We start from the raw sequence: 21,556 nt of genomic DNA, 5'->3' as shown, positions 1-21,556 counted from the left end.
TTCAAATATCAATGCCAGCATGTTGGTTGAGAATTGTGTCAGGTTGTAGACCAAGATTACTCAAGAACCACAAATACTTATGCTGAACAGATTTTGGTGAAAAGTTTGCACATGGGGGTAGTTATTTTTCTGTATTTTATAATCTGGCAGATAATAAATAAGCACTGTTTGCTAGATTCTGCAGTGCTTTGATATGCCAATTTTTGAATAATTTTACCTTCCCTTTTTCTTTTTATTAGGATGCCCATTTCGCCACAGTGACCCAGAGCTGCTGAAGCAGAAGCTTCAGTCGTATAAAATACCTCCTTCTGGAATTGGTCAGGTACCGAATCTATTATTCTGATACTAGGCATCAGAAATATCTTTTTAGCTTTATTTCATAATTATGGACAATGAATGCAATTGTCTCTTAAATCACAGCATACAACTTGTTATGATCTCACCTACTTGATAGACGTGTGCATGCTTTTAGAAACACCTCTCTTGTGATCTTCAAATCCTTCCCTGTTAAAATCTGTAAATTGCAGACAAGAACCACAGAAGTAATCATCAAGTGATATTTGTGATGCTTTTTCCCATTTAAATGGAAAGGCAGGGTATAACTTACGCTTTGTATGTATATATGTGTGTATATACTGTACATGCAAACCTAACTGCTATATTTTAAAAATATATTTTAAAGGTTTCTTATTCTGAATTTGAAAGAAATTATTTACATTTTGAGTAACGGTAGTGTGTTTTTTCAAAGGTCAAATTTATCACAGTCTGGCACGAAATCTAGTCACCTCAGAAAACCTTTCATTTAGGATAATCAATTGAGACCTTTTGTCGTTCATTTACTTATTTATTTATTAAACCGATATGCCACCCATCTCACCTGGAGGCCACTCTAGGTGGCTTACAGTCAATAAAAGACCGGTATAAAACATTAACACAGTAAATAGTAACATTAAATTTGGTTTAAAATTGACAAAGATTTGGGGAGGAAGGAGGGAGAAAGTGGGGTCTACGTCAATTAACCATCTCCAGAATAACATACTCCCATTGGGACCCTAGGCCAGTTGGCAGAGCCAGATCTTCAGGCTTTTCAGAATGCTAAGAGGGTGAGTGTGCATCTCACCTGGGGGTGGGGCACGATGTTCCAGAGCAGGGCCCCCCAAATTTAGCAACTTTAAGACTTGTGGATTTCAACTCCCAGAATTCTCCAGCCAGCTATGTCCACAAATCTTAAAGTCCACAAATCTTAAAGTTGCTAAGTTTGGAGACCTCTGTTCCAGAGGGTATGAGCCACAGCAGAAAAGGCTCTTCTGGAGCTTGCCAGCCAAAATTCCTTGAATGATTGGGTCTGGAGTATGCACCTTCTGCCAGTGCGGGAGGGGTGGGCCAGTCTCATTGAGGTGAGATGGTTCCTCAGATAACATGAACCCATGCCGTGAAGAACTTTAAAGGAAAGAATCAACATCTTCAACTTGATCCAGAAGCAAACTGGCAACCAGTGCAGCTTACCTCATGAATTGCTTATCTTTAAAAAAAAATGAAAGTATCTTAAGGTATCTTTTAAAAATATTAATAGCAACTGAAATGAAAAACAAAATGCTGTGGACCCAGAAAATTTGGTCACCATTTTTAGAGCAGGTGACATCACTCCTCCTGCAAATAGGCATTAACCACCAAATGGACTCAATTACATGTCATCCATCATTAATTCTTAACCAACCAGGAGGGGTCAAAAATCTAGAATATGCATGGCTGAACTCATAAGTCCTAGGACAATGTGCACTTCATCAGGACAGTTTGAGGTTCAAATTGTGCACAGAAATCAGCCTAGATCCTGGGCCTGTGCAACAGTTATGTGTAAATCTGTGCAGCTTTATGTAATGTACTGGTTCTTACAAAATAAATACTACTAAAGCTGAACAGCTGTCTAAATAAACATGATTTCATAAATGCAGCTAGTCCCTGGGGGAATAACACTAGTTAGGACTGGGGTTGCCATCACTAAGCAATGCGGTTATAAAGCATGATGGCACATGACTGCATTGGTTAGCGATGGCAATTCCTAGTAGCCCCAGTTATTGTTATCCCAGGATCTGCAGGATTTTTTGGTGGGAAAGAGGTGGGAGCCCAGATAAGGAGTGCAGGGTGCTGAAGGGATGGGAGAGGCTGAGGTAGGGTCTTGGAGGACTGGTGCAGGCCATGCATCACTTGGAAGCTGTGGAGGACCAATGCTGGCCATGCATGAATTGTAGAAGACTTGGGGAAAGCCTTGGAGGGCCATTGCTGGCCACACATGTGTCATAGGAAGGCTGGTGCAGGCTACATGCTTGGAGTGCGTCGGAAGACCAGGGGAGGCTGCATGCAGGCGGGGGTGCTGTAGGTGGGAGAAAAAGCCAGAGTGATTTACTCTAACCACTTGCAACCTTCCCTGCCGGCTTCCCCATTGATTTGGGGAAGCCAGCAGGGAAGGTTGCAAATGACAGTCATGTGACTGTGACTCCCTACAACTTATAACAGCGAACTGGACACCAGAGTACGTGGGTCATGATCACATGATGGTGTCCAGTTCACTGTTATAAGTTGTAGGGAGTCTGTCCACTTTGAGGACAGGTTGTATGTCCATTTTTTCAGTACTACCATAACTTTGGTCATTGAACAAAAGTCTATAAGTTAAGGACCACCTGGATGGTGTTAAATAATTCAATTTACAAAGATAATTTCTATTGTCTTATTTTGATCACATCAGTTGCAGCTGTTAACATGGTGAATATTTTTTTTTTAGCACATGGCACGTGTTAGCCAGAGATCACTGAGGTGGCTGGCTGCTTCTGTGAAAGGAATTTTTTGTGGAATGGTGTTATCTTTATCCGCGGGATGCTTGAATACCAGTAGGCAATTGGGGGAGGCTCCTTTCTTGTCCCTACGCAATTTATTTGCTTACCTCAGCGGTGCGCAGGCCCAGCATCTTACCACATGAGCCACCATGGTGAAGAAGATTGAGAGAATGTACTAGATTCTTATTTCTTATTAATAGTTGAACAAATGTTGCTTTTTCTCTATAGTGTAGAATAATACAGGTTTTTTTTAATGATAATGGGCAAGAGAAGTTCTAACCTTTTATAGTATTTCCTGCAATTACCTTGAGAATGTGAAGGCAGAAATACATTGTTTTTGTTTGGTTTCTTTCCAACTGAAAAAATAGGATTTTAAAAATAAAGTGAAATTTCAATATCCAGTGTTGGATGTTAAAAATAATACGCCCAGAGAAAGTAGATGGCAGATTTGGCTAGGCAAAGAAATAAATGTCTTTGTAAAACCCTTAAAGAACAAGCTGAGTTACACTGGGATAGTGAGAAACTGACCTGGAACTACAAAAATGTCTCTAAATATGTTACAGTTGCTGCACTTCAATCACATTTTAAGTCACCTTTCAAATAAAAATGAAGGTTAGAAGTAGATAAAATGCAGCAAGCCTTTATTGAAAGATTGAGACTTTAGGAATAGAAGTAACTATTTTATTTGAAAAATGCTCCATACTGACCTTGAATAAATGAAGAGATCAATGATTGTAAAGCTAAAGGAAGCTAACCGTGGTAAGCTTATATGTAGCAGAATAGCCCATAATCTGATTTCATTGATAGGATCCAGAAAAGAGTGGGCAATAAACTGTAATAAGTGTTCCTGCCTCATACACCCATTGCCCGGCCAAAGCAGTCCCTCAGATCAGAGCATTTTCAGTAACATTTTCAGTAGTGGGGTTCTGAAAGTGGAAATGTGTGTAATATCTTTTGGGTCAAAATCAATACATCTGTACTCTTTTGGAATGTCACATGAATATATGCACACAGTGTCAGTACACATTGTCCTATGCCTGACTAATTTTCCCCCTCCTCTTGTAGATTGGAGAGAAAAGGATTACAAGAGAGTAAGGAGACACACAATAGAAAAAACACCAGCAGGTTGCACTTCACACTCAGGACTGCTGACTCCAGCATGTTACTTTTAATTCCCCTTTGTATGCTTGTTTACTCCCTTGTAATCATTTCTTCTCCAATGAATGCAAATGCAAACATTAATTCCCTTGCTAATTATCCCAGTGCCAGGGTAAGTAATCCAAAATACAGGGGAGTGGGGGAGAAAGGAAAACTGGAGTAAAATCATAAGCACTGTTGTCTTGTGTGATTTTCTACCTAGCAATTACTTTGCTTAACAATTGGCATTACCAGTTCCAAATGTGGTCACTAAACAAAGATTACCTGTATTTTTTCTTCACCTTTTATTTGACAAAACCCGTTGTATATTGCTGTTAAAGATATATAGAGTTCTTGGCTTCCCTTGCTGATTATATTTCTTCCAGAAGCCTAGGCAATATGGAGATTAAAGTAAAATTGGTCTACAAAGTTTTTCACTTAGCTATCAGGTGGGTACTATGTTTGCCCTCAGAGATGCAACATCTTTATACGAGAGTGTCTGCACACAGTGCTTGAATAAAAGTGTGTTCCAGAAAGTGTGTCTTGGAATATTGTTTTCATAGGTCATTTGCCAAATCTTTCAGTTGATTGCAGGATTAGTTCATTTAACTCAACAGCAAAAATACCTGCATGCTTTATAGCAGGGAGGTCAAACTCATGTCATCACGGCATCGTCACATGACATATCAGGGACTTTCCCCCCCTTCGCTAAACCAGGCATGGGTGTGGCCAGCATGTGACACATCCAGCCTGCGGGCTGGGAGTCTGACAGCCCTGCTTTATAGGATTCCCAGATTCATCACTACATTTTCAGCAAAATGGGACCTTTTAAAGTGGAAGAACCCTTTTTAAAAAATCTATATGGACTTTAGAAAGATTTTAAGGGATCACGTGAAACCATGTTTATGTGAAAAAATAAATAAGCATCATGGGCATTGGAATGAATTCCAGTCTACACCATAAGCACCATACCAGATTTATGGTTTATGTGATAACTCTAAATCCTGCTAAGACCCACATAGAAAAATACAAATATTTGTGTTTGAAAGGATCTGGAATGCTCATTTCTAGAAAACAAAGCACGACCAGAATTGGCACACTCTAGAAGAAAATGAGACAACAGGCACAGTCAGGAGAAAATCAAGTGTTCTAGTAAACATCAGAACATTCTGTTACTAGACTGTCTAATGAAAAGAAGGGCTAGGGGAGACATGAATGCACTGTTCCAATATCTCAGGGGCTGCCACAAAAAAGAGGGAGTCAAGCTATTCTCCAAAGCACCTGAGGGCAGGACAAGAAGCAATGGGTGGAAACTCATCAAGGAGAGAAGCAACTTAGAACTAAGAAGAAATCTCCTGATAGTTAGAACAATTAATCAGTGGAACAACTTGCCTCCAGAAGCTGTGAATGCTCCAACACTGTAAGTTTTTAATTGGATAACCATTTGTCTGAAGTGGTGTAGGGTTCCCTGCCTAAGCAGGAGGTTGGACTAAAAGACCTCCAAGGTCCCTTCCAACTCTGCTATTCTATTCTATTCTATGCTATGCCATGCCATGCCATGCCATACCATACCATACCATACCATACCATACCATACTATACGTTCTGTACACAGCAGGTCCTATGGTTCAGTTTTAACTGTCATAGGCTACTCAGAAAGTTGAGGAGGGCGGAGCTGGCGTCGCGATGATACAGCATGCAATCTTGGAGGTCTAAGATCGCTGCCGATATCTTTGCTCCTGGACGGTCCAAACGGATCTAAACCGTCCCGAAGAGACGGTGAATGTAACGAGCACATCCTGTTGATCCCAGGGACACTGCAAAGTCCCTGGTAGATCCAGGAGAAGCTCTTTTTGCCAGCGGCAAAGAGGCAACCATTAAAGCTGCTGAAGTTGGGACAGCTCCGAAACAAAAGAGAACGGAAAGAGAAAGTGCCGGTTTGGTGAGAACTTTTTCTTTACTTTAAGATTTGAAAGGACACCCTAAGGAAAAGAAAGAATCTGTAAAAGTTTTGACAGAAGTGATTAAGCAGCGATTTTAAACAGGAAGTCAAAGTAATATTTTTATTTTTTCTCATTGCTGGATTTTCCACACATGATTTTATATTTTGAAACTGGACTGGGTTTTTTTTTCCACCTATCCTTTCTCTCCTTTTTGACTTTATAATATTCTAGGCTAGAGACTCCCTTCTAGTCATCTTTTTAAATATCTTTTTCCCTTTTTAATTAATTTTTATTATATCTTGTTTGGAAAAGGAGGGGGAAAGTGAAAGCAGAAGAAACTTTGTAACACTGCCAACTAGAGGCTTGGAAATATTGTATCTCTTTTTTTTTTCTTGACCAGACAAAGCTGAGAAAGAACTGGGACTTCTTTTCAAGGACATTGCCTGTTTGATAAGATAGAGGAAAGAGCATGGGAGAGTATTATTGCAGGTGCTCTTCTGAGTTTCAAACAATAGCTGGAGCCTGGTGTTGAAGTTTATAGGGAAAAAAAGGTGATAAGACTCTGGAGAAGAGAGTTATAAACTTTAACAAAAGCCTTGGATAACCAAACAAGGTACAGTGTGCTCTTTCTACTTTTTTTTTTTAAGCTGGGCTATTTCTTTAACAAACCCCCTCCTTACTAGCTTACTTTTTGCAATAGCTATTTGCATTTTTGGCCTTTTGGAACTTGTTTTTGTTTTTGAAGTCTAATTTTTACGTTTGCATTTTATTTTAAAGGAAAAGCTTTAGTATTAATGATTTCCTTCCTTTTTTTCTTCTTTTTAAGGGAGTAGTCTCTTTTTTCTCTCTCCCTCCCTTTTATTTTTTTTTCTATTTATCTTCCATATTTTATTTTATTTTTGTGGCTTTCTTTTTTTTCTTATGCATTCTTTTATACCTGAGACTGGAATTGGATTAAGGTGTTGAAGAACCTGCAGAACTTTTCTTTAGTTTTTTATTTTCTACTTTTCTGCCTTTTACAGGATTTAACAATTTTTTCTTTTTGTGTGTGTGTTTATGGTCTTTTCTTCCATTTTTGAGTTTTTACTGCTATCTAACCAATTGATTGGATTAAGGTATACAAGAACCTGAAGAAATTGTATTATTGGTATTATTAGTATTGTTGTTGTTATTTGGCTTCTTTTTCCCCACTATTTTTACTTGGAATTGCAATTGGTTATTTCACAAGTGGATTAAGGTCTAGAAGAACCTGAAGATTTTGAATTGTCTGAAATGAGTAGGAAGCTAACAGCCCCTGGTTCCTCAACCTTTACTTCTTCCTCTTCACCATCTGGAGGACAACGCTCAATACAGACGATATTACAGCAAGAAAAAGAACAGGAAAAAGTGACGCTGCAGATGATTATGCAATGAATTCAAAATATACAAATAAAAATAGAGAATATTGAAAAGAGAACAGAGAACATTGAACAAAGAACAGGAAAAACTGATGAAAAGGTGGAGAACATTCAACAAATGATGATGAAGTATGATGAGAGATTCCAAAGAAAAGAGGAATGGTTTTATACATTAAAGATATTATCCCAGCAAAATTGTATACCGATGACAATGGAAGATTACTAATGGTGGAAATAATGGACAATAATATGAAAACACTCCTGATTGCAATCTATGCCCTGAATGACAATCAAGAAGAATTTTATAAAAAATTACATATGAAAATAATTGAACTGGACTATGCTAACATAGTTATGATGGGAGACTTTAATGGAATTGTAGATAATAAATTGGACTATACAGCACAGAAAACAACAAAGCAAAACAGAAAGACTCTCCCTAAATCTTTTTTTTAAAATGATAAATGAAATAAATTTAAAAGATACATGGAGAGAAAGAAATGCTAAGACTAAACAATACACCTTCTATTCAAATATACATTTATCATGGTCCAGAATAGATATGATATGGATGTCAACAGAATTGTTAGCTAATATTCAAGAAATAAATATTGAAACAAGTACTTGGGCAGATCACAATCCAATGACAATTAAATGGAAAGGACAAAGAAGATCTAGATGGACATTAAATAATACTATATTAAAGGAAAAAGACTTCACACAGTGAATGGAGAAAGAACTGGCTTTCTTCTTTAGAGAAAACAAAAAAGAAGATACATCAATGCAGAATGTATGAGATACAATGAAGGCATATGCCAGAGGCTTGATAATAGACTATACAAGGAAAAGAAATACCATGAAAAGACTAGCCTCTAAGGCATTAGAGGATGAGTATAAAGAACTTGAAAAAGAGCTACAGAAAATGGCACAGAAAAAGGACATTAAGTTAAAAATGGATATAATTAAACATAAAATGGGACTAATAGAAAAAGAAGAACTAGCACAGAAAATCAGAGGTGCGAAACAGAACTACTTTGAAGATGCAAATAAACCAGGTAGATGGTTAGCCTATAAATTGAGAAAGGAGAAAGAATCAAGGAAAATATTGCAATTAATAGATGACCAAGGCCAAGTCTGCGATGGTAGTAAAGAGAAGAAGGAAATTATACAAGACTATTATGGGAAACTATACACACAAGAGAATATTGATGAGGAAAGAGTTAAACAGTACTTATAGAATGCTAATCTACCCCAGATACCTAAAGAGATTGAAACAATGTTAGAAAGCAATATAACGCTGATGGAGTTAACTGAAGCAATTAAGAAGCAAAACAATGGAAAGGCACCAGGCCCAGATGGTCTTCCGGCAGAATTTTATAAAACACTACAAGAATTGTTGAACCTTCCATTGCTAGAAGTTATGAATGAAGTTATGTTAAAGAAGAAGATACCCAAGTCATGGTCAGAAGCTTATATTACACTTGTCCCAAAGTGGAGGCTGATCCATTATAAATCAAGAACTATTCCCTCACTAAACACAGATTATAAAATTTTTGCTTCAATATTGGCAGAAAGACTTAAAAAATACTTAAACAATTTTATCCATCCTGATCAAAATGGATTTCTGCCAAAGAGACAAATTAAAGACAATATGAGAGTAATCTTGGGCACTTTGGAATACTACGAGGCACACCCTGAAAAACAAATGGCTTTGATATTTTTAGATGCACAGAAGGCATTTGATAATGTGAATTGGCGATTCATGTTATTACAGCTGGAACAGATGGGCTTTGGTAAAAAATTTATTCAAGCAATAGAAGCTATAGATCATAACCAAACGACAAAGGTAATGATAGAGGGAGAACTGACAGACTCTATTGATATAAGAAAAGGAACAAGACAAGGGTGCCCACTATCACCTTTGTTGTTTGTGTTAACCTTGGAAGTGCTAAACAGAAATATTAGAGAAGAAAAGGATATAAAAGGGATGAAAATTAAAAAGGAAGAATTTAAGTTGCAAGCATTCGCAAATGATCTGGTTTTCATTTTAGAAGACCCACTAGAAATAGCATCAAAATTGATAGAAAAGATAGAGGTATATGGAAAGGTGGCTGGTTTGAAAATAAATAAAGATAAAACAAAGATCTTGACAAAGAATATGCTATCAAGACAAAAGGAAGAACTGGCGGATGTATTGAAAATTCAGGTCACAAATAAGATCAAGTACTTGGGGATACAAATTGACAGCAAGATGTAGTACACTAAAAGAGAATAATTATATCAAACTTAAGCAGCAGATAGTGCTAGATTTGGCGAAATGGGAAAGTTTACAACTGTCATTAATAGGGAGAATATCAACAATCAAGATGAATATACTACCCAGAATTTTATATTTGTTAGGCTTGGAAAAGATTATTTTGAAGATTTAAATACAATTGTGTTGAAATATATATGGCAAGGTAAGAAAGCGAGAATAAAGTTAAAACTTTTGCAAGATGCCAGAATAAGAGGAGGATTTGGTTTGCCTAATTGAGAGTTGTATTACGAAGCTACAAATTTGATGTGGGTTAAGGAATGGATTACATTAAGAAATACTAGATTGTTGACATTAGAAGGACACAATCTGTTGTTGGGGTGGCATGCTTTTCTATGGTATAAAGGAACTAAAACACGGGTATTTTAGAAGACATTATATACGGGAGTCCCTGTGGTTAAACTGGGAGAAGACTAAAAGGCAATGTTATTTGAAAATTCCAGTCTGGCTATCGACTATTGAAGCATTTTCTTATCCTATAATATATAAAAAGGAACAAACAGTTAGATATGGTGAAATATTGAATGAAAAGGGTGAACTAAAATCTATACAAAAGCTAGAGGAACAAGGTATAAAGATGAATTGGTTTTCATATGCGCAAATACATTCAAGGTATGACAAAGATTCTAAAACAAGGTTTCTAAGATAAACTGACTGACTTAGATAAGATTTTGACAGGTACTGATGAAAAGGTGATTAAAAAATTGTATGGATATTTATTAGAAATTAAACTAGAAGAAGAACAAGTTAAAGAAACTATGATTGCTTGGGGGAAGAATTTTGGATATGGGATTGATCTAGAGAAATGGCAAAACTATGGTCTCAAAATTATAAAATGACAATGTCAATAGCATATAAAGAAAATTTGTATAAGATGTTTTACATTTGGCATTCTCCCCTGACAAGAATAGCAAGAATGTTCAAGAACAAATCTGAAAAATGGAAATGTCATCTGATACCTGGCTCATATTACCACATGTGGTGGACTTGTGCAGATGCCAAAAAATATTGGACTAAAATCCACACGTGGTTGGAAAAAATGACAAAAAAGCATTTAGACTTGAAACCAGATATATTTTTATTGGGAATTTTACCTGAAATATATAGTAAAGAATTGAAATACCTGATTGTAAATGTATTAACAGCGGCTAGGATTGTATTTGCCAAAAACTGGAAAAATGAAAAAATACCATTACAGGAGGAAATCATTAAGAAAATATTGGAATGTGCTGAAATGAGTAGATTGACATTTGAAATCAGAGAACAAGATGATAAACAATTTTATAAAATTTGGGATCTATTCTATCAATGGTTAGACAATAAAACATGGTAATGAAATATGTAGATTCTTAGAAAATAATAAATATATAAAGATGTATTCTTTTCTTATTATATCTACAAAATGATTGTAGGATAGATTTGAGATGATAATATGAACTGTCATAAAACAAATTAAGTAAAATATGGATTATTTCATAAAACATGAATGAATAAAAGTATAGTCAAATGATTGATCAACAATTATTGAAAATATGAGAATATATACAATGTAATTGTAATTGAAGACTACGAAATGGAAGCACAAAACAATTTGCAAACCAACCAACACACTGTATGTATATATATGGATGATGGCTTGATGTTTTTATGTTTTGTTTGTCTGTTTGTCTTAAAAACCAATAAAATTTTTTTTTTTTAAAAAAAAAGAAAGTTGCCAGAATACTGTCCATCTTTTACTGTAAGCCAAGGAAGTTTTCTATATATGTTAGATCTATGATACAATATTATAAAATCTTCTTGGTTGAGTATCATTGCAAATTAGTTTGAGGCTCTATTTGCAATATGCATAACTATTTTCCCCTCAAACTACTACCTGCTTCAGTTCAAAAGCAAAGAGACTGTGCCAAGCTTGTGATTCTTTTGGTTGGTTGACTTGTTTTTCACATTGTACTTAACAGGAGGTGACAGCAAAGGCAGATATTTAATCAGTTTTGCTTGTAACAGCAAAACAGACCCAGTAAGCACTTCTTTGGCAGCAGTATGGTTTGATATATTCAGCAAATATTATTTGTACATCTGTCAATAACTATAAGGCAGTCTCCATAATGAGGACAGCAGGGATTTGTGCTGGAGTTTATTGCCACTCTTGACTTTAAAAGGTCAGCCTCTCAGAAGAAGGGTTAGAAATTTGCATTCCTCAAAAATGTTCTTTCTACTGAAGCTATCTCTCAGTTACAGCAGTTTTCTATGGCTGATAAGCAGCACATATAAAAAGAATAATTATCGATCAGCAGAGGGAAAAAAAATGACATGCAACTTAAATTTTAAAACGCCATTGCATTCTGCTGATAAGAATGAGTGCTTTTGCTGGACAGAAGCGATTACAAGGTAGAATTGGGAAGCAAATTGTATTTACAAGAGATAGAAAAATGTTTCTAGTAGGAGTTCAAAACAGACAATTTCTTTTCTTGTTCCGGGAACTGCTGCTTAGAAACAACTTACTTTGAGGGCTGATGTTTTCAAGTAGTTTTCCGCTACTTCTTTTCTAAATTACTACAGTTCTTAATGGTGTCACAGTCCCAATGTGCTACCCATGCATGAAAAATCTATGTGTAAGGAGTGACCACATATGTTGAGTGATTTATGTTTCAGTTTCTCAAATGCAAACACGTATTTGCAACCATAGAAATGTTTTGGAAATTGATATCCTGGAAATAATCATTGCAAATATAATAGCCACAATTTTTCTAACTTTTGATTTGAGTTTGAAACTTTTTTAGAAGCACTGAAGCACATGTACCCTGTTTCTCCAACAATACAACCTCCCTCAATAGGAAGTCCCAGCATGTTTTATAGGCATGAAATGAAATTAAGCCCCTCCCCCCAAATTAAGGCCTATATTAAAACATGCGGAATGGGGGGGAAATGGCGGGGGGGGGGGGGCTTGGTGTTAGGAAGTACTTTTGTTGCATACCGGATATGGTGCTGCCTGCGTTGACCCTGATACAAAGTGCCCCACCAACGCCGAGGTCAACGTCCATGCTGTCGCCGCCCGCCCTAAGATGCAAGGGGGGGAATTAAGTCACCCCTGAAAAGACGGCCTAGCCGATTTTTGGGGGCTCAAAAAAAAATAAGACCCGGCCTTATTATATGAGAAACACGGTATCAATTCTGTCATGCTTTCTAAAGATATGTTCTCTTTATGGACTCGAATTAGTGCGCGTTTGTGTGTGTATTTTAATTGGTTCAATTTCTTTTTTAGATATTGGACTTGGTGAAAGGTATGCATTATCAGCTGGCCTGCCAAAAATACTTCGAATTGACTCATGATGTAAGTACATATTTTCACTGTTATGTTTGGGAATCATACCAAAGCCTCAGAAAAACCGGGAAACTATTCTTTTCACAGTCATTGTCAGTGCGACTCGTTATAAGTTATGCTGAGCTAATGATATAATAGCAGATATCTTTGATTCCACATAACAATTAACATTTGGTAATTAAAAACTAGCTTCTCTGCTTTTCTCCTCCTAGAGAAAGGTGTAAGATCCTAATGCTTTTGAAGCTCAGAGACTTCTCTGAATGGAAAGCTACTGCTATGCTTTGTACCTCACGTACATCTTATCCATCTTTTAAATCAGAATAAAAGCAAATCATCACGCGCATAATACAACCGTATTGCCATCATACTGTGGAGCTATAAAAGATGGCAATGGAAGACAGAAAACCACTCTCTAGGTAGTGGCTTATAATGCTTTGATGTACTTCAAATGTTGCTTTTCACTCTATTCCACAAAAAGGCTAGAAGGCAAATTTTCAGCTTTTGATTTGTATTATAGTACTTTAATACGATCACATACCTAGTATATATAATGCAAAAGGCCAAGTTTATTATTTTCAAAGGGCATTTTTAATTGCCAAATTATTTACATGCTATATATTATCTAGAGTTGAATTCTAACCTTCAGTTTTCAGTTTTCTCTTTAGGCTTGGTGCATAGAATTAACTCTAGTTGTTATTATTGCTTTGTTTTCATGGTTTGGACACATCTCCTATGGAATACTGTTCTGTAGCCTTCTTCAGGATCTTGCCGTGCCACTAAAATATTCTTTTAGCGTACTAAAATGCCATGTTATGGAAAGAGGGAAGAGCACTGGTGAAGTCATGTCAGGAGCTACTAATGGATAGGCATTTGGCCTGGAGCATTATGGTGGCAGAATCTGATATACAAAGGGAAAATATTCTAACAGGAAGGCTTGTTTGACCTTCTTAGGACTCTGCTTCTCAAAGTATGAACAAAAACAATTGTAGACAAAGAAGACATATTAAGGGGCCCTTTGAGCACAGAGGATCAGCAGTGTATTTTTACTATGTGGAAGTTCTACTTGATAAGAACTTAAAGATTGTGCTGGATCCAATTGTAAAAGTTCCAAAGTTCAGCATTTTGCTTATTAGGAAGACCACAAGCGGGGCAAAAGAACTGTAGCCCTGAACTACTTGATCCTGTCTGAAAAAAAGTGAGGTAGCTATTATTCACACAGTCACACTCTTGATATTGTGCATTGCTTATTCGTAGTGAGCATCTTTGGATACCATTAGCCTTATTCTTGACTGTTGTTGGCTTCTTGTTGATTGTGGTATTTGATTCTGGATTTGGTCAATACTTATTCATAGTGGTAAATGAAAGTTCTCTTCCAACAATGTTGAGTGAAAATATTTGTGAATACAGGTTAAATTCTAAGCAAAGCCTTAAAAGAATAAAGCACATGTATTCGTTTTAAAAATGCAAATTGGAACAGTATTTGAAAATATATTGAGGAACGGAAGATGATTATAGTCGCATGAGCTTCAAATTGGATTTACTTTTAGGTGTCAAATATCAAATTAAGCTTTAGATCCAAAAACATTGAAACTATAAGCAAAAAAGCTTGAAGCAATAAGTGTGTGTGTGTTTGTGTGTGTGTGTGTGTGTGTGTTTTCCCTATTGGTATTATAACAGCCCAACATCATTAAAATGAGATAAAACAATGACATAAAGATATAACCCGCTTATGGCATAGACCAGTGGTGCCGAACCTATGGCACATGTGCCACAGGTGGCACACAGAGCCCTCTTGTGTGCCGTCACCCCAGCTCAGCTCCATTATGCATGCGCGCACGCTTCCTGCCAGCCATCTGGCCTCCAGGTCTCTGCTGTGCATTCGTGGGCACATGTGCAGGGAGCACATGCATGGGGGCACCTTGCATTTTGGGTATGCGCGTTTGTGTGCTTTGGGCACTCAGTACCTGAAAGGTTCACCATCACTGGCATAGACGCATTCACAGTTGCAACATAATACATGATCAGTGAAAAAGTTGTTGGCATTGTAGATATTGTAGTGAAAGTGGAGACTTTCAGTGAGGGTTCTTTGTCACCGGTTATTGACTTAATGTGCTTTTTGACCCTCAGAGATCACAGAATAGCTGGTTATTAAAATAGAAATGCACACATTTTTTAATAATGTGTTTCTATGTAATTTCTGTGGAATTCAGTCAGACTTCCTCCCCGAGCAGCACATGAAGGATTGCAGCTTAAACAGCTTGTTTACAGTAGAGTTCTAATCATGATTGTTGGCTCTGAGCATTATTTCCCAAATGAGGTTGTATGGAGCCCTGGGGTTCCACAAGAGATTGTTATGTTGTTGTTTGTAAAACTTCTAAGTTCTGTAAAATTCTAGCACTTGGAAAGTTGGTATTTTCATGCGCTTCAGCTCAGCTGCTGGTCCCCATTTTTGCTAGGATTTCCACAAAAGATAATTACAAATAAATCTTTTTTTTAACCTTCACACATACTACCAAGCTAGTTGGAGACAAGATAATTTTTATGCAGTGATTGACTGAAATCTGAAAATTATTTTAAGGTTTCTTCTGGAGTAAAAAGCTTGAGAAAGGCTGCTCTGTAGCTCTCTGGTGTCCTGTATTCCTCAGAGGCCATTAACTCTAGTAGGCTAAGAAAGGAAAGAATCAAATACGGAGTCCTGTAAGACTAAACCACTGCTAGAACATAAGAGAAGGCTGAATGCCTGATGACTGTATTGCCAGTCAAGACAAATAATTGTATCCCTCACCTATGATATGGATACATTTCCATTTCTTTCTTGTGTCAATTATTTGTTTGCCTTAACTGATAAACTTGTGCATTTACACTCACGCTCATGTACTTGTGCTTGAATGCCTCTAAATGCTTTGCTATCATGAATGATTTGGCTGAACCAATATTCTTAGTAAATATAATGTGTGTTGAAATATGTTAGTAAGCTGTCAGAGCTATTAGGTTATAAACAGTAATAATTAGAGCAGTTGCCATTAAACTTGGCAAAGCGCATATCCATGATTATAAGGAAACTGCCAGTTTTAATGTAGCTTCACAAGCATAATGCTTTTGATACTGTGCAAAATGTTGCCTTTCTAAGGATTTATAAAGAAGAAAGGCTGGTCTACATTTCAGTTTTTCTGGTGGTCAAACCTTGGTTTCTTGGTTGATCAAATCATATATTTGAGAAAGTGTATAAATAAGAAATAATTCCATATGGCCTTTGTAGAATAACAGCTTGCCTCATTATCGCCTGCCATTCTGCAATTTCTTGATTAAAGCCGTAAGATCACACAGGTTCAACATCATGGGTTCGGCTTTTTTTTTTTTTTTTAAAGCCCTGTAGTATAACGCCAAAAGAATGCCAAGTTTTCCATGAAGAAAAATGTTTAGCTTTAGAAGATGAAAATGCAAGGTGTGCAAGGTAGAGGAAGCTGCTTTTAATCTAATGTCCTTTTATTGTTGTGTCAGTCTGTATTAGAAGGGGGAGAGGGGTTACTTTGCTTTTTTTTTGTTTTTTAAGTATAGACAATAAATGTGTTCGATTTTAGTTTCCTTGGGCAGCAGAACTTTAGTTTCTATTTAAGTGACTGGGCATTTTTGGGGCGTAAATTACCATTTCAACCAAAAAGAAGAATAATTACAGTTAGATTTTTTTTTGCAACATCTCCCCACACGCAGACATATGTACTATAAAGGTGGATTTTTAGAATGCAATTTTTAAAAAAATCTCATACACGCATGTCTATCCCATAAGTCTCCAACCCCCGATCCATGGACTGGCATCAATTCTCAGTATGCCAGAAACCGGGCCACACAAACAAGCAAAGCCTTATCTAGGGATGCAGGCACATATGAAACTATGCCCCCTCCGGTCTGTGGAAACACCTCTCTCCATGATGCCCAAAAGGTTGGGGGCTGCTGCCATAAATGATTTTGACTTAGGGATACAAAGTTAGCTGGCCAAGTGTGCAGGTGGGGTTACATTACCCAGAATGGAAACGATCAAATGTGAGCATGAAAAACTCCAAAAGGGTCTCTTTGGCGAACAGTCAACCCAATGTGAAAGAGGATGGGGTTCAGTTTGAGTAAGTGTGTAGTGATGTTTACACGGATGAAGTCAGAGCAGTCTTAACCAACCAGAATAAAGATCTTTCTCACTAAAGATATTGGTTGAATGTGCAGCTGCCACAAAAAAGGCAGAGCCTATGCTAGGGGTTATTAGAAAAGGTTTAGGAAACCCAAATGCAATGCCATTATACAAAACTCTTGTACATCTACATCTTGGCAGTTCTGTTTGCCAAGTTTGAAAAAACAATTGGAAAAAATGCAGAAAGGGTCATCTAAATCAGGGGTCCCCAACCGCCGGTCCGCGGACCGGTACCGGTCCGCGGAACAAGTCTTACCGGGCCGCTGGTTGCTGGGCGCCGCCATCTTTTTGGTAAAAAGTGCTCCGGTGAGCTTTTCCGGGTAGAAAGCTCACCGGAAGCACTTTTTCATCAAAAAGATGGCGGCATGCGCTCGGTGAGCTTTTCCGGGTAGAAAGCCATTTCTACCGAAAAGCTCACCGGAGCGCTGGCGCCGCCATCTTTTTGGCGAAAAAGTGCTTCCGGTGAGGTCACGGAAGCACTTTTCGTCAAAAAGATGGTGGCGCCAGTTGATGCGATACCGGGCGCGGCGCCAGCTGATGCCGGTACCGGGCAGCAGCGTCAAAAGGTTGGGGATCACTGATCTAAATGATCAGAAGACGTGAACCCCTTTTCATAAAAGAACAGAACACATTAACAGAGTTGGAAGGACCTTGTAGGTCATCTAGTCCAACCCCCCGCCCAAGCAGGAGATCTTCCACAATTTCTGACAAATGGCAGTCCAATCTCTTCTTGAAAGTCTCAAGTGATGAAGCTCCCATAACGTCTGAGGGCAAGTGTTTCCACTGATTGATTATTCTCACTATCAGAAAATTTCTCCTTATTTCTAGGTTGAATCTCTCCTTGTTCAGTTTCCATCCATTATTCCTTGTCTGGCCTACAGGTGCTTTAGAAAATAGCTTCACCCCTTCCTTTCTGTGGCAGCTCCTCAGATATTGGAACACTGCTATCATGTCTCCCCTGGTCCTTCTCTTCATTAGACTAGCTAGAAAGGCTTGTAACTTGGGACTCTTCGCTTAAACCATGAGAGATTGAGAGTGGACATGATCAAAATTTATAAAATCATGTTTGAGTGATTGATTATGGGCCATCAAGGGTTTTTTTCAACTTGAAGGAGCAAGTGGAGAAGGAAAAGGAGGCAGGAGTACTAGGCTTGTACCGATATGCTGCCTTAATCTGATCAAAAATAAAGGCAGGTAAAAACTGAAGAAATAACCAAGAGGCATCTGGTCAGCTACTATGAAAAACACAATTCTGAACTAAGCTGAGTCTTGGCCTGTTCTTACAGGGCTAATTTTTAGTTCTTTTTCATTCTCTTTAATTTAAAAATTAGTTCTTGTTTACAAGCATGTAATAGCTACATTTATTTTTGAAAATAATGTCCTTGAATTAAAACATCTAAGTTTTTTTTTATGGTGAATAATACAGTAAGGGTTTGGTAGTAACAAACTCTGACTTTGAAGACTCTAAACTAAGACCTGTCTAGCTGCTTGTTTCTCTCTAGAAGTAAAAGATTGGCAGTTGGACATTAAGGCAGCGGAGAGGGCATCTTGGATTTAATTGTGCATCCATGCGGTGGGTTGCCTGTTATGTTGGATTCAGAATCAGCTGGAAATTATAAATCCAAAGGATTTGATTTGTTCCAAAGTGAGGGGAGAGTCGATACACAGCAATTTACAAAGTTGCCAAAAGCAATACCAGGAAAAAAACTGACAAAATCTTCAATTTGTTTAGTAGCCAAGGGATTTGCTCCTTTCAAATCCTTTTTACCAGTTATAGGAACCTTGTTTTTCATCTCCTTCTTCTAGGGAGTAAGGGGGCTTTTCCTCCCCGCAAAATCATACAGGACTGTAAATTAAGAACCAGCAAACAAGTCTCTTTAACAAGAATTACAAGAAACTGAATGTACAACCAGGGGATGTGGTTTAGCTTTGTTGCTGCTGCTTGTATACTGATCAATCTGTAAAAGCAGAAAAGCAAGAAATGAATTGCCTTTATAGTGCAGCCCTTATGTTTGTCTGCCATTTTAATATTTAGTTTTGCTCTGATTTGCAGTAAATACAGGCAATCGTGTCTCAAAATATGCTTTGACTCTTAAGTAGTCTCTCTCAAATAGTGACTCTTTAAGAAATCACTATTTCAAGGAGGCCAGAAAAACATAGTTTATGAATGCAATAATATTTATTCTTTCTCTCTTTTTGCCTGATATGCTTTGGAAAATCCTAAAACTGCAAATAGGTCTACCACTACATCCATACCACTGATAGAAAGACATGGTTAAATCCAATTATAGTGTTTAGCCAAACTGTCCTTTGAAATGGAATTGTTGCAACATTTCAACAATGTTGTAAAGTCAGTGTGCATTCTACAGAAAACTTACATGCAGTATGGTTTTCACGAATAGCTGCTTGGCAAAAATTACCATTAAAAATAATAGAAGAAATAATTTCACCTAGATTTTTGTAGCACCTGTATAAAAGACGATTTTTACATTCTAGCTATCTTTTTAAAAAAAAGAACATTTGCGGGGAGGACACAGAGAAAATAAGATGCTGAAAATTGCATTCTTTCATTCCAGCTAATTTAATAAAATTTTACAGAATATAATAACTGAACATGCTGCTTTCCCTCCCTTTTTTTCTATACAGGTCAAAGAAATTGGTTTTTCTCTGAGCCATCCTAATCAGTACTTTATAGAAAGTCAGCAGCTACTTGGCGTCACCAAAGAAATAAAAAAAGATGAAAGGCAGCTTGAAAGCTCCCAGCTGAAACACAGCAGCCGGACACGGGCAGATATTCCTACGACTTCCTCTTTAAGTGCAACAGAAGAAATGGAACTGGAGGGACTTGAGGATTACTTTGCTGAAGATTAAACAATTCCATCACTTTCCCGTTTACTTCCTGTTATCTTCCTATATTTCAAAGTGGTGCTGTATGAATGACATGTAAAGACATTGTAAATGTGCGGAGTTGTGTTCTACATAGAAAGTGTGGAACGGTATTGTGATATAAAAAGTTTTGAAAAACAAACACTTTCTTGTAAGCACAAAAAATCAGTTGCAAGATTGAGCAATAAAATGATTCAGGTCGCATTTCTATTTCCATGGGCAAATAAATGCTAGAGCTGTAGGCTTTCCAACACTCTGTTTCATTCTCTTTTAACTCCCAAGACTTTTTCCTTGATAGAACTGGTTTTAAATATAGAGAAATGCAGATATTTATAATGCACTTTAGGTCATTCCTGCAAGATCTATTGTATCATAAACAATTCATGATTACTTTATGAATTTCTCCTAAAATGCAAAATTTTCTTGCTGTGATTTCAAGCGGCAAAGCCTCTTTCAAAAGGAAATGAAGATTTTAAATGCATGTTGTTAAACTTACATAATAAAGCCTGTACAATTAAAAAGGAGTAGCTTTATACCTGCTTCTAAGGTTCCAACCATGATCCCACTTTGTAGGAAAGTTGTCCATGTGAAACATGAAGATAAAAAACAAACATCAATGAACTGGGTACATTAGAAGTAGAGCTATGCACTAATATAGATAAGGGTGTTTAGGAAACCTGGTATAATTATGAAAATCAGAGATTTTTAAAATGTATTTTGCATCTCTGAAAAAGACTACGTATTTATGATGCAAGTTCCCATTTCAAGATTGATCAGTTTTGGCACTTTACATTAGAGTACTAAATCAAATAAATGAAATTAGTTTTACATAATCAAGAGTGAATGAATGAAATCTCATTAAAATTACCTTGAAGGAAAGTAGTAAATGCAGTTTAAGGTTCAATTTTGTAACCACTTACATTGGAGGAAACTCCATTAACTTGATGGAGTTAATTTTTTTTTTATTAGCTACGTCTGTGATAGTTGTAAAATCTCAGGTATGCAATTTTTTTTTAGAAGGTGGTGGGCTTTTTTGTGTGTGCGCAGGAACTTAAAAATCTTTGCTACTGATATGTGCAGTAGACTTGTAGCCATTAATGAGATGCTCTAGCATATACAGTAATTATCTCAATTGCTGTATAAGTTGTAATCCTATTACTTTTCAGGTAATGCTTCAATGAATTGCCATTAGTGCAGGCTCCTATATGCTGAAGTGGTTATGCACTAGTTATGTATTCAGAAGTTGTAGAAAGCAATACATTAGCTATTCTTCACAATTCATGGCATTTTAAGAATTTGAAAGCAGTGAATTCTCAATTGAATGTGAAGCTATAAAGTTTTGTCTTCCAAATCACTGGCTGCTACACAGGTATGTCTTTCATAATTGCGGGCTTCTATCAATTTTTAGCTTCTCTAAAGAACTCTCTCTTTTTTGGTTTATGGAGTTTAATAGTTCCAATTATTTAACCGAGCATCAACACTCAGCAGGAGTATAAAAGAAAATGATACCACCATCACTACAAATATTCTTTCAGTTTCTAAGTAA

General features: G+C 37.0%; 1 protein-coding gene across 2 annotated transcripts in view; it reads left to right on the top strand.

Moving 5' to 3' along the window:
* The window catches only part of PRIM2 (DNA primase subunit 2), a 99,304-nt gene extending 78,773 nt beyond the window's left edge, over window positions 1–20,531 (top strand). For both annotated transcript variants that reach the window (XM_087945399.1, XM_026665234.2), the window contains 3 exons: window positions 240–322; window positions 12,885–12,953; window positions 19,771–20,531. In XM_087945399.1, coding sequence (XP_087801525.1) covers window positions 240–322; window positions 12,885–12,953; window positions 19,771–19,995 — 377 coding nt within the window. In that variant the 3' untranslated portion in view covers window positions 19,996–20,531. The remainder of the gene's footprint in view (window positions 1–239; window positions 323–12,884; window positions 12,954–19,770) is intronic.
* The last annotated feature ends 1,025 nt before the right edge of the window (window positions 20,532–21,556 follow it).

Source organism: Notechis scutatus, chromosome 1 (assembly GCF_049901735.1).
Source record: "Notechis scutatus isolate UNSWTSFEM ecotype Mainland chromosome 1, rNotScu1.2, whole genome shotgun sequence".
NCBI lineage: Eukaryota > Metazoa > Chordata > Lepidosauria > Squamata > Elapidae > Notechis > Notechis scutatus.
The sequence above is the reverse complement of the archived record's forward strand: the minus strand, read 5'-3'. Positions and strand labels throughout refer to the sequence as shown.